Genomic DNA, 13,130 nt, shown 5'->3' with positions numbered 1-13,130 from the left:
AGGAGAATAAGAAGTTTTATTTCTTTTATATTAGAGCAGGTAATACCCAACTTAAGAGGGGGGGTTTGGAACACAGATTAGAATACCGTAAACTAAACTGGCAGCACAGGCTTGATGCTAGTCCCACCCAGAATCGAATGATGTAATATCATTAAGCAATGTGTTAAAATTCAGCTGCTAAACTTTGATAGTTTTAATCTTTTTCTAGTTTTATCTGTTTTTTATTTCTTTTTCAGATGTATTAGCCTTATTTATTGCACAGTTGCACAGTTTAAGAATAACTGCAGTATTCAGTAAACTCCATGGAGGCTCCATGTAGTGCCTACATGTAATCCATATACATGGCCACGATGTGCTTTCGGCAATGCACATTAAAGTTGCACAGCGTGCCTAAGTGAGGTTTCGCAAAGCGCACCAGTAGTGTTGGGCACGAAACATCATCGGACAACATGACTAATGAATCTGTGTACAGGAGAGCACCGGCATCCCACCCCCATACCTCCTAACCTTCTTGTTCTACATGTCTGTATTCATTGTCATCCATCCCAAATGATTATTTCGAAACCACAAATTTTATGAGGAACTCCAGAAAAATAGCAGCCAAAACCATGCGAAGCCTGTGAGAAGTAGTTATATCGATAGACTGTGATTTTCCTCCTTTACGTTTATTTTTTTGTTTATTTATACCGTGTTTGCGCAATGTGCCGTAGTGTTCATAGCTTCATAGACTAGTACTAAGCTAACTGCTCTTGTAGGCCATTTTAAGCCTAGCCAATTACCCAATGTGAGGATAAAATCCTGCACCTCACATGTGTAAGGTAAGTACCTTAACCATTATGCCGACCTCCCAACCTTAGTTTGGCAATGCTTATCTTATTTGCGCAATGGGACCGCCCATGTATCAGACATGACCCAGACTTCCAAAAATAGAAACTGGATGCTTTCAATTGCATCACACAAACCCAGCAAGCAGGATTGTGCTATGTCATACCTTCTAATTAACCATGTATGGTAAAATACGCACTACAAGGAACATATCTTGTGGTGATATGTGTAGAGTGCTGGACTGCATTGTAGATGGTCCTTGGTTCTAATCCTGGATAGGCAAACTTTATTTATACTGTTGTAACATTGCAGCTTATACAAATGAAGTGTTAGTGTAATGAAATAACCATGGAATAGTACTGGTTGTAAGTTATTTTTGCATACATTTGAAAAAGGTGCACACCACTTAGTATCTCACAAAACAATGCACTTGTTTTACCATGTTTGCATGATGGTAAGCTGTGTGCACTTTTTTCAAATGTATCAAAATGTAGACAGTGTGCACTCTCAGTAAGCACAACTGGCAGAAAATGTGCTATTTAAAGGTGACTAGGTGTGAATTGTGCTATAGATATTTTGAGCTAAACCTTGTGCAGCAATGGCAGGCATTGGTGAGGGAGTGCAACTTAGAGCACAGCACTGGGGTGTCCAAGAGTTTTAGGTCTTTACTGGGCTCCTGGTTAAGGACCATAGGCCTCAGCTGCTGCAGGAGAACTGCACTGGCTCGCAATGTAATTCAGTACAACTGGTATCTCCTACACTGGGGAACATTTTTTCACCACTATGACAACCTGCAGAAAAGAAAAAGGGATACCCTTGATCCCTGTGTCAGGGAGTGTCTGGCATAGCACATCCTAGGCATGTGTAGTATGATTTCATGTATTACTTGTAAATATTCAAGCTGAATATGGTAGAAACTGGTATTCATAATGTTTTTTTCTTTTTCCTCTTTTTCTACAGCTGCAGAAGAGAGGACCTCAAGTGTGAGGTCCCATGCTAGGGGATTGGCCAGGATGCGACAAGCATGTGGTAAGTATAATTAAGTACTGGTACTGCAGTATTAACAGTGGCAGATGGATTATTTTCTATATCATACAGTTATATGAACTTGGGAATGCATGTCTGAACTGAAAAAGCAAGTATGCATGCATTAGTCTGTAGCATAGCTTTCAAATATGCATATTTCTGCTGAATACATACATTTAAGAATCACTGTTTTGGTCTGTTCATTGTAGGAATTTTGATTGTCTGGCAAGTAATTTATATTAAAGTCAATAAAGAATGGGTGTCAAAATGTTTGTTAACACAAATCCTCTGCAACTATCCATGTGTGTAACAGCAATATTTGAAATATGCTCCTAGTTATTGGTCATTGCACATCCACTCATTTATGATATGTCAAGATATCCTGCCCTAAAAGGTGGTGAGCTATGGTCTGTAACACAAACCAACAGTTGCAACTTCTCAGATAACAGTGAACATAAGTCTATAAAGTGTAAAAGGAAAGAGTGCTTGCATTTTGTTGTATTCTAAAGGAAAAGTATAGTATTACAGTAGACACTGCTTGTGGGTTCTAATACCACACTCCCCAAATGTACAACTCAGCTGATTACAATACTGTTTTAGCCTGTCATCCATAAAAACTACAGTACTAGCATTTGAAGGTCTTGAGTGGCCTGCTCTCTGGTGTAATCCCTATACATGTATTCCCAGTAATAAAGACAAGTTCTTCGCATTTGATATTAACAGTAGAATGTAAAACAACAGAATACCTTAATTGTAGAAAGCGTCGTATATTATCTGTCACGTTACTAATCTTCCTCTTTTTTCTCTTACCCCACACCTTCTCTTCTTTTATTTATTAATGGATTTCTTATATTATTATTAATTTCCTTTACTTATTTTGTTTATTATATATAATTTCACAATTCTTGATTTTGAAATATATTTTTTCATTGTTATGATTTATCATTTTGCTTGTGTTTATATTAGTTCAAACTTTTTATACTGCTTTATAATTGTTTCTTTATGTTTTATAATTTTCACTTAATTTGTTTTATGTTTTATTTGCTGTTTGGTTTGAATTTTATTTATGGTATTATTACAGCACAGCAGGGTAGGCCAGTTTCCCACGATCTGCCTACACTCGCTCCACTGGCTGAAGCATCAGGGTCTATCACTTCAGGGCAACAGCCTTGTGGCACCACCACCCCCATGGCCCCTTGCCCTACCTGGACCTTCAGGTAGTTCTTCCTCAGGGGCCAGGCCTGTGAGCCCCTTTGGGAGCAGAGGCAGAGGGGGAGCATACATTACCCATGCAGAATTGCCAGCTGTCATGAGTAGGATTGTGCACCAGATCATGGGCACATGCCTAAGTCAGATGGAGCGCTTGCTTTCCATCCTGGTACAGCAAGTCAGCCGTAGGCAGAGAAGTCAGACACAGCAGCCAGTGGTGCAGTAATGAGACAGTGCTGACAGTCCAATGGATGAGGACTTGAGTCACACTGTTACAGTACTGATGTCCTTGGGACCTCGAACCCCCCCCACCTCTATCCCATCCAAGGTGTTCAACCCCTCTTGTGTCCTTCACTGACCCGGACTCTTGTCTTGTATGTCTTGTCCATCTCCAAATGCTTCCTCATCTTCCCAACTTCCTGCCCCAGACTTGACCATGTCCCTCCCCAGCATTCCACTCTCTCCTTAAAAGGGGCCCCTGCCCCATACATAGCTCTCCATTTCACGCACACATTTGCTTGATACACTTTTAATTTGATCTTGTCACCCCCCCCCCCTTTCTGTGGTGGTGACAGTCCAAGTTCAGCTAATAAACTGTACTTGTGCCTGGTTGTTACTGTTGAAGAAATGGATAGCTATGGTTCTTTCCTACACCCTTCCTGCACATTCCTGCCTTTCTTTCACTTTGTTTTACCCCTGCTTGCTCTCCATTGCAGCACTTTTCTATCTTCCCCATTTCTTTTCTTTTAAAAATCATTGTGTGATGGCCATCACTAAGCAAGCTAAGCAGAAGTAGGAACAATGAAAGCATGTAAAAGTATCATACACACTTGTAAAACTTATGCCGGCACCCTATTTCAAACCCAGTACCATCTGACTCCATTAACAATGCATTAACCCATCCAGCCACAGAGTCACTTAATTAGCAGATGTATTTTAAACAGTCAATACTAATTGTCACATATTTGAAGTAAAGTGTGTTTACACTCTCAGCAAGGCTGATGAAATATTACATAAATATTAGGAACATACCAGTCTACTTGGTAAAGCAAGAAATCTGGCCAAAGCCATACACAATGGGGGACAAAGGGCCATCACTAAAGCGGCATCTAGTAAATATTGCTCTTACAAAATTATAAACATGATAGAATAACAAGTATTTCATTACTATTGGTTGACTCAAGTAGCAGGTGTATGCAATAGCACTTTATTGCGGACTTACTGTATCTATACAATGTGTAAAATGCACCTGCTAATTGACTGACTCTGTAGCACTAGTTGTTAAATGCATTGCTGGTGTATTCTTTTGGTTCAGATGGTATTGGATTCAAATACAGGTATATGTATCATTCCAAATACTTGTATTTGTACATTAAGATTATAAATAGTGATATTTATGAATCTGTGTCATCAGCTCTGTATGCACTCAATATAGTAATGATAAAATATCTGTTGCTAGATATTACTGTTATCCAATCAAAGTTAATAAACACTTTTCAGCATTGCAGTGCAATGCTGCACATTGCGCACCATTGTGCAATGATCCTTTACAGAAAAGAAATGGGGTAAGATAGAAAAGTGATGAAAGACATGCTTCTGGAGCATTTCTCCCTGGGCCTCCACTGAAAACAGGATCTGTGGAACCTAGTCGGACTTCCCGGTCAACAAATGTTAAATAAAAAATAAAAATAAAATAAAAAAATGGGAAGCAAGCAGGAATAAAAGCAAAGTAAAAGGAAGGCAGGAATTTGCAGGAATTGTGTAGGGAAGAACCATACCTATCCATTTCTTCAACAGTAACAACCAGGCACATGTACAGTTTATTATCTGAATTTGGGCTGTCACCACTACAGAGAGGGGTGACAACATAATTGTGTTGTGGAGCCAATTGGACCAAATAAAAAGTGTACCAAATAGACATGTGTGCAAAATGGAGAGTTATGTATGGGACGATTTGTTTTTTTTTTTTTTGGACAGGTACCCTTTTTTTTGGAGAGAGTGGAATGTTGGGAAAGGACATAGGCAAGTCTGAGGCAGGCAAGTTGAGAAGGTGAGGAAGCATTTGCAAACAGACAAGACATACAAGATAAGAGACAGGGTTGGTGAGGGACACAGGAGAGGGGTGAACATCTTGGCTGGAGTGGGGGAGGGGGAATCGTGTACCTATGGATGTCATGTTTGGTGGCAGTTTGAATTAAGTCCTTATCCTCACCCACTGGACTATCATCACGGTCACCTCACTACACCAATGCCCACATTGTCTGATCTCTGCATGTCATAGGATCATAGGCATTTACTAGGCTAACTGCCCTAGGGCCCTTGCAAGCCTAGCCAAGTTCAACCCGTATTCCCAATGGTGTCTGGTTCAAGGAGACAGTAAAATCAGCATCTATTTCCCCTGTGCAAGAGGGACACAGTTGGAATCCCTAGAGTGAACTTCCAGTTACTCATCCAATCATCCAAATTATGCTTAAATTGCGCCAATGAGGATCTTTGTTTAACATGAATTGGAAGCTTGTTCTAAAGGTGGGGCAACCCCTGCGAGACTAATCTGTCTCTCCAGCAAGTTCTGTTGATGTCACATACTAGGTTAAGGTACTTTGAGCAAGTGACCTGTGTGCCATTTGACTTGAGAATGTGCAGCACTTCCATCAGAGCTGGGTCAGACATTGTTCTATATGCAAGACACAGGTCACATCTGAGCCATCTGTATGACACAGACTAAAGTGACAATGATTTCAGTTTGTCCACATAAAACAGATCTTGAAGACTCTGAAGTTTCATCATAAGGAACCTTTGTGGTCTCTCCAGTTGCTGCAGGGGTTTGGAAAGGAACATACCAAATGGAGCATTGTACTTTGTTGTTGACCTGATGAGGGAAGGTAGTTTGCTGGAACATCACCCTTGCTGAAAGGGATGATAATGCATATTTTGCATAAAGTTTAAGACCATGACTTTAGCACCAGTCATTAGTCTGCATAAGACATTCTTGCAAGATGTTGACATCACTAGGGGTTTCAATGATCACTCCCAGTTTGCAGTCATCAGCAAACTCTGTCAGCCGAAGTCCTTTAGTTTTAGCCTGTACTTTGGAGAAGTATATTCCGAACAGTAGGAGTCCCAGAACCAATCCCTGTAGAACACCACTGGTTACAGGTCTTCTGGAGGAGTTGGAGTCTCCTATTTTGACCATATGCGTTCTATCAGTGAGCTAGTGTGCAACCCACCTAACAATATATGGGTTGATACCCAGGTGAGTAAGCTTATTAATGATGCCTGAATAGGGGATTATGTCAAAGGCCTTGGCTAAGTCTAGGTAGGCAGTATGCACAGATTTGCCTTCATCTAGGGCTTTGGTGACTATCTTGAAGAAGTCCACCAAGTTTAACAGGCATGACCTCCCCTTGACAATGCCAAACTTGGTGGGCCTGAGCATTTGAAGAGTTCCTATATCTTTGTTAATTAGAACCATGCAGATAGGGCTGGTCAAGCTAATGGGTCTATAGCTCCTGGGGTTCGTGGATGCACCCCCTTTGTGCAAAGAGATGATGGTAGCTGTTTTCCATTCCACTAGAATGAAGCCAGTGTTTAGGCTGTGATTGAGACGCGTGCTCAATGGCGATGCTAATTCCTGTTTTAACTCATGTAGAACACAGCACCTTGGAGGTACTAGGTGGAGGACAGGTGTTTGGGATACTTTGGGGGTATATGTCGGGGGGACAGGGGAGTGATATTTTCACTGAACCTCTCAGCCAGCAGGTTTGCTATATGCACAGGTTCTGTATATGTAGTACCATTAATTATGAGTTCAGCGCAAATCTGGGCCTTGCCTTTGAGGTTATGGATATAACTAAAGAATGCCTTGTGGTTATCCTTACTTAGGGAAGCTAATTTGAATTTGTAGTTAGCTTTGGTCGAATTCACTAGGAGTTTTATTTGTTTGTTTAAGTTGAGGAGGGAGTGTTTCCAGTTTTGAGGCTCTTTCTTCCTACTCTTAGACAGCAGTTTCTTTCTCCTATTGTTTACCATATTAATGGCAGTTGTCCACCAGGTAGGTTTGTTGTTCCTCAAAGATCTTGCTTTGGTTCTATCAGGCATGGCAGAGTCAATACAATTGTACAGGTGCAAAAACAACAGCAAAGCAGCAAAGCAACAGCAGCAAATACAATGAAGAGCAAAGACCAGGAACCCGATGAATACAATGTATCAATGTACAATGAATAACAAAGACCAGGAACCCGATGAATACAATGTATTAATATGCAATGAATAACAAAGACCAGGAACCCGATGAATACAATGTATCAATGTGCAACGAATAACAAAGACCAGGAACCCGATGAATACAATGTATCAATGTGCAACAAATTACAAAGACCAGGAACCCGATGAAAACAATGTATCAATGTGCAACAAATAACAAAGACCAGGAACCCGATGAATACAATGTATCAATGTGCAACGAATAACAAAGACCAGGAACCCGATGAATACAATGTATCAATGTGCAATGAATAACAAAGACCAGGAACCTGATGAATACAATGTATCAATGTGCAACGAATAACAAAGACCAGGAACCCAAAGAATACAATGTATCAATGTGCAATGAAAAACAAAGACCAGGAACTAGATGAATACAATGTATCAATGTGCAAGGAATAACAAAGACCAGGAACCCAATGAATACAATGTATCAATGTGCAACGAATAACAAAGACCAGGAACCCAATGAATACAATGTATCAATGTGCAATGAATAACAAAGACCGGGAACCCAAAGAATGCAATGTATCAATGTGCAACGAATAACAAAGACCAAGAACCCAAAGAATACAATGTATCAATGTGCAATGAATAACAAAGAACAAGAACCCAATGAATACAATGTATCAATGTGCAACGAATAACAAAGACCAAGAACCCAAAGAATACAGTGTATCAATGTGTAACGAATAACAAAGACCAGGAACCCAAAGAATACAATGTATCAATGTGCAGCGAATAACAAAGACCAAGAACCCAATGAATACAATGTATCAATGTGCAACGAATAACAAAGACCAGGAACCCAATGAAAACAATATATCAATGTATTCCTCTCTGACATCTCAGCATGCACTCCCTTCTTGGGTACACAGTTACTTCATATCATACACTTGTTTTGTATACACTACTAAATAGGCAATTAAACAATAAAGTCATCAGTTAATACCATGAAACACTTAAAAAGCATTTAAAGTAAAACATGCCAATTAAAATCAACATTCATAGCCTTTAGAAACAAAGTATCAAACTTTAACATATTCTTGCTGACACCCCCCCAAAAAAAACACACTTTACTTTTACTAAAATTGTTGCTTGTAAACCATGAACAGAAATACCATGTGTTTTCAAAAAATGTTGTGCCACTGAACTCTGTTCCTTTTTATTTAATATATCATAAACATGTTCTAATAGCCTTATTTTAAAAGCCCTTTTGGACTCACCCACATAAAACTTATTACAAGGACATCTGAGGGCATAAATAATGCCCTCATTGTCACACCTATAATTCTCACAGACTTCAAATCTTCGACCATTTAAGAGTCCAAAATAAGGCACAATAAATTTACATGCCTTACATTTGCCACATCCTACTGTCCCTTTTATTCTTAGTGACTCATGTAAGACCTCCTTGGGTCTGCAGAACCTAGGTTTCACCAAAAAGCTCTTAATATTCCTACCCACTCTATATGAAGCAACAAGTTTATTAGACATCCATGAACTTCCAGCCTTTAAATTTGATAACAGTTGCCACTGTGTTTGTACTATCTCATAAAACCTATTGCAGAATTCATTATATGTGGTTACAAAATCCATTTCACAACCAGATTCAGTATTATTTAATTTGGAAATTTCCTTTCATTTTCTGTTGTTGTTTCCTATATACTCTTTATTAAAACTAGACCATGACTTAGTGATTATATCTTCACCATAACCACGCTTTTTGAACATCTCAAAAGTATAACCTATCTCCCTTAAAAAATCCTGTTTATCGCTGCATAGTCTATAAAGACGTATGTATGCACCATAAGGTAAGGCATCTATCATATGCCCAGGATGACAACTTGTTGCTTTCAAATAATATATATCCCCCTGAAATTTCCTCTGTACTTTTGTAGTTACGTATACCATCTTCCGTAAGTAACAAATCTGCATCCAAAAAGGACACCTTCTTCCCTATTTGCCATCAAATGTGAAATTAAATCTGTTTACTTGTAATTAATCCAAAAAATTCTGCACTTCCTGTTCCCCTCTGTGATGGCTGTGCCCTGGCCCAGTAATCAAGGAGCCTCAGTCCTCACCACTAACACCAGGGAGGGTGTCTTATATAAGAAGAAAGGATAACAAATACACACAGTAAAGTTCAATTTCCCTTAAGTGCACACAGAGATCATAGTCAGTCTGGGGCTGGTTGCTCTCTTGCTCCCCAGGTCCCCAATAAGACTTCCCACTGGCACAGCTATAGGGTCCAGATCTCAGCCTAGCTGGCAAGCTAACCTCCAGTACCCTCTCTGTCCCAACAGTGCTTCATGTCCCTGCCCAGGTAGCTAACACACCACACACACTTTGAGATAAGTATTTATACAACTTCACAGACACTCCTGGGAAAGGCTGACACAGATTCTCCAGCTGTGCCCCTTTACCCAGACTATACGGTAGTAATTACTGCCACCACCAGCTAATACTTATCAGCTACCCAAAGGCCCTTAAAAGGGTGTCCAATTATTACTGTGCAATATTATTATCCAATTGGTAAATGTGATCAATCAGTCTAAGGCTTTGGAAGGGCTTATTACAGGATCACTTATAATCATGCAATGTACTCCATCACTGAAAGCTATAGTCAGATATACTCCTTCATTTTCATATAGGAACAAAAAGAATATTAAGAGATTACTATGTAAAAAAAAAATGGATTTAGAAACACCACAACCCATAGGACATAGTGGTACCTTTAGATGTGGAAACTGTTTGGCTTGTCCACATATAGATGAACGAAATACATTCTTACATCCAAGAACTGAGAAACAGTATATATTCCATGTAAAAGCTACCTGCCTAACAAAAAATGTTGTTTATTTGGCTACGTGTGCCTTATGCCCTGCCTATTATATAGGCAAGACCAACCAGCCTTTCAAGAACTGTGTCTTAAGACATTTGAGAGACATTCATAATAAGGATATGTATAATGCATTAGCAGAGCATGTAGGTTCCCACTCGGACCATTACTTTAATTTCAAAGTGGTTGATCAAGTAAAAACGACACTTGGGCAAGGAGACATCATAAATGACACAGAGTTATATAAAGTTAAATGGATAATAAATTTGCATTCAGATCAATGGCCTGGTCTAAACAGTATTATTCCACTGAAACCTATGTTAAAGACAAGAAGACCTACTATAGGTTAAGGTAAATGTTTGCTTACTTGAGCCATGGAACATCAATAGAGAAAGCAGGCTCAATACCATTGGTCCTGAAAGAGGAGTGTAGCTTTTTAAGTTCATGGATTGGACGAGTTGTTTTCCTGAAAGGAAGAAGTCATGATTTAACATCCGGGAATATCTCTTTTTAAATTAAACCCAGTCCCGCCATATATTCATACGATCTGAGGAAGAACATATCGAAAGTGCTTATTGTAGAGATAAAGGGACTTTGTTTTAAAATTTTTGTTGCTTATTGGCACATGTCCTCATTCGACTGGACCTGCTTATTCATTGTATCAGAGAAATACTTGATATGGCTATATCGTAAAGATCAAGGAATTTTGCTTTTAAACTTTAGTTGCTCATTAAAACTTGTTTTTAACTGACTGGACTTGCTCATTCAGCGTGTCAGTGATACATTTTACATGACCGTGGTGGTGCAGTGTGCTTGTTTTTTTCTACACCCACAGGTAAAGGTTTTAAAATATTTAATGATAAATAATTAAAACACCAGACTATACTACTACACCGCAATGTACTCAAGAGTTCAGCGATAACACAGAAACTTAAAACAATACAATAGGAAAGTTCTGATATAATAGAAAAATACTTAAGTCTAATCCTTATAGTCCTAGCTATTTCTACAAGAAAACATACTTCTAAAGTAACTTGCTTTCATAGAGAGTGCATAAGGCAGTGCTGAGAGTTGGATATCAAGATCAAAATGCTTCCAGTCTCTCTCTGAATAATAGTTTTTAAATTCACTCAAACATTTCTGCTGGGCCCTCCCAGATTACATTATTTTGACATTTAGATTTTCCCAGTATACGCATTACATCATTTTGACACTTAGTCTGGAGTTCCCAGGCCAACAGGCTACATTATTTAACAATCTAACACCTGCTCAGGAAACTACAACAATAAAAGACATTTCACATGTACACTCTAGTAATTATTCCTTAAGTTAAAACAATAGAAAGAATGTGTTCAGCTAGCCTCTTCGGCACCACTATCTAGATCAAAAGGGTATACAAGACATAGTTTTAACTTCAAAAGAACAGATGTGAAATGCTTGGCTTAGCTTTCCTTACAGCAGATGGCAATGTTGCTACAATCTTGAAGTTCAACATTTTACAGTGTTTTCTTTCATTTAAGAAACAAGCCTGTATTTTACATTTTTATTTACAAATGATAGACTTATGTATTAAATTCTATTTGGCTAGACTGCCAGCCTTCACCCTTTCCCCCCCAGTCTTCACATCCTCCCCTCGTGGAGAACTCAAGCTAGTTTTTCAAGTGGCCCTTGATAAACGCCACTTGAGAGGGTTAGGTCTATCTGAGTGTATCTACCCCATTCCCTGTCTTAAGAGCCCATTTGCATTGGCATTGCTAATTCCACTGTGGTGCTGCACTGACATATATGCTTGCAACCCCAGGCTCCATCTTATCAACTTGGCATTTTTTCTGATTGGCTCTGTTTAACCATATTAGAGGGTTGTGATCTGTCATTACCGTGAACTTCCTTCCATACAGATAAGGCTGAAGTTTCTGCAGTGCCCACACTATGGCTAGACATTCCTTTTCTACAGATGCATAGCATTCCTCCCTGGGCTGGAGCCTACAACTGAGATAGACCACTGGGTGCTCTTCCCCCTCTGAAGAAATCTGGCTAAGTACAGCCCCTACCCCTTGGTTTGAAGCATCCACCTCCACAACAAATTATTTGCTGTAATCTGGACTGGCTAACACAGGGGGTCCTCCCAAATCTTCTTTAAGCTAATGAAATGCCTGCTCACATGCTGGCGGCCACACTACCTTATCTGGCCTGTTTTTCCTTGTCAGGTCTGTGAGGGGAGCAGCTACGGTACTATAACTGGGGACAAACTTTCTGTAGTACCCTGCTGTCCCTATGTGTGCCCTCATCTGTTTTTTGTAACAGGTGCAGGCCATGCCTGAATGGCTTCCACTTTAGCAGGTTCTGGCCTTATCTTACCACTCCCCACTGCCATACCCACCTGACATTTGCTCGGCTTAATGGTCAACCCTGCCCTCTGTAGTCTGCCCAACACCTCCCTGACATGCTAAAGGTTTTCTGGCCACTAATGGCTGTAGATGGCAATATCATCTAGGTAAGCAAGGGCAAACCCTCCTGCTTCTGCTGGGATATTATCCACCAGCCTCTGGAAAGTCACTGTGGCATTCTTCATCCCAAAGGGCATCTTTGTGAAGTCGTACAAGCCAAAAGGAGTCACAAAGGCTGACTTCTCTCTAGCACTGGGAGTTAAGGGCACCTGCCAGTAACCCTTGGTAAGATCAACGGTTGTTAGATACTTAGCCCCACCCAGCTGCTATTGGGCCTCATCTGTCCTAGGCATTGGGTAAGCATCTGACTCTGTATGACTATTTCATTTCCTGTAATCCACACAGAACCTGGTGCTGCCATCCTTCTTTGGCACCATCACCACTGGGGAGGCCCAGGGACTGTTGGAATCTTGAATCACCCCTAGTTCTAACATCTCCTGTACCTCCTCCCTCAGAGTCTGTTTGACTCTCTCAGGCACGCTATAAGGGGCCTGCCTAATATGCTTTTGGGGTCCTGT

General features: G+C 40.0%; 1 protein-coding gene across 2 annotated transcripts in view; it reads left to right on the top strand.

The window, feature by feature from the left end:
• LOC122791295 (SLAM family member 9-like) overlaps positions 1-13,130 on the top strand; it is a 569,735-nt gene that overhangs the window by 502,815 nt on the left and 53,790 nt on the right. Inside the window, exon 6 of one of the 2 annotated variants that reach the window (XM_044058979.1) lies at positions 1,786-1,854. The exons of the other annotated variant lie outside the window; for it this stretch is intronic. Within the exon in view, the coding sequence (XP_043914914.1) occupies positions 1,786-1,812 (27 nt within the window). The 3' untranslated portion in view covers positions 1,813-1,854. The remainder of the gene's footprint in view (positions 1-1,785; positions 1,855-13,130) is intronic. 2 annotated transcript variants of the gene reach the window in all.

The sequence above is a fragment of the Protopterus annectens genome, chromosome 17.part0 (assembly GCF_019279795.1).
Source record: "Protopterus annectens isolate FY-2018-M chromosome 17.part0, PAN1.0, whole genome shotgun sequence".
Lineage (NCBI taxonomy): Eukaryota > Metazoa > Chordata > Ceratodontiformes > Protopteridae > Protopterus > Protopterus annectens.
This window is presented reverse-complemented; position numbering and strand designations above follow the sequence as displayed.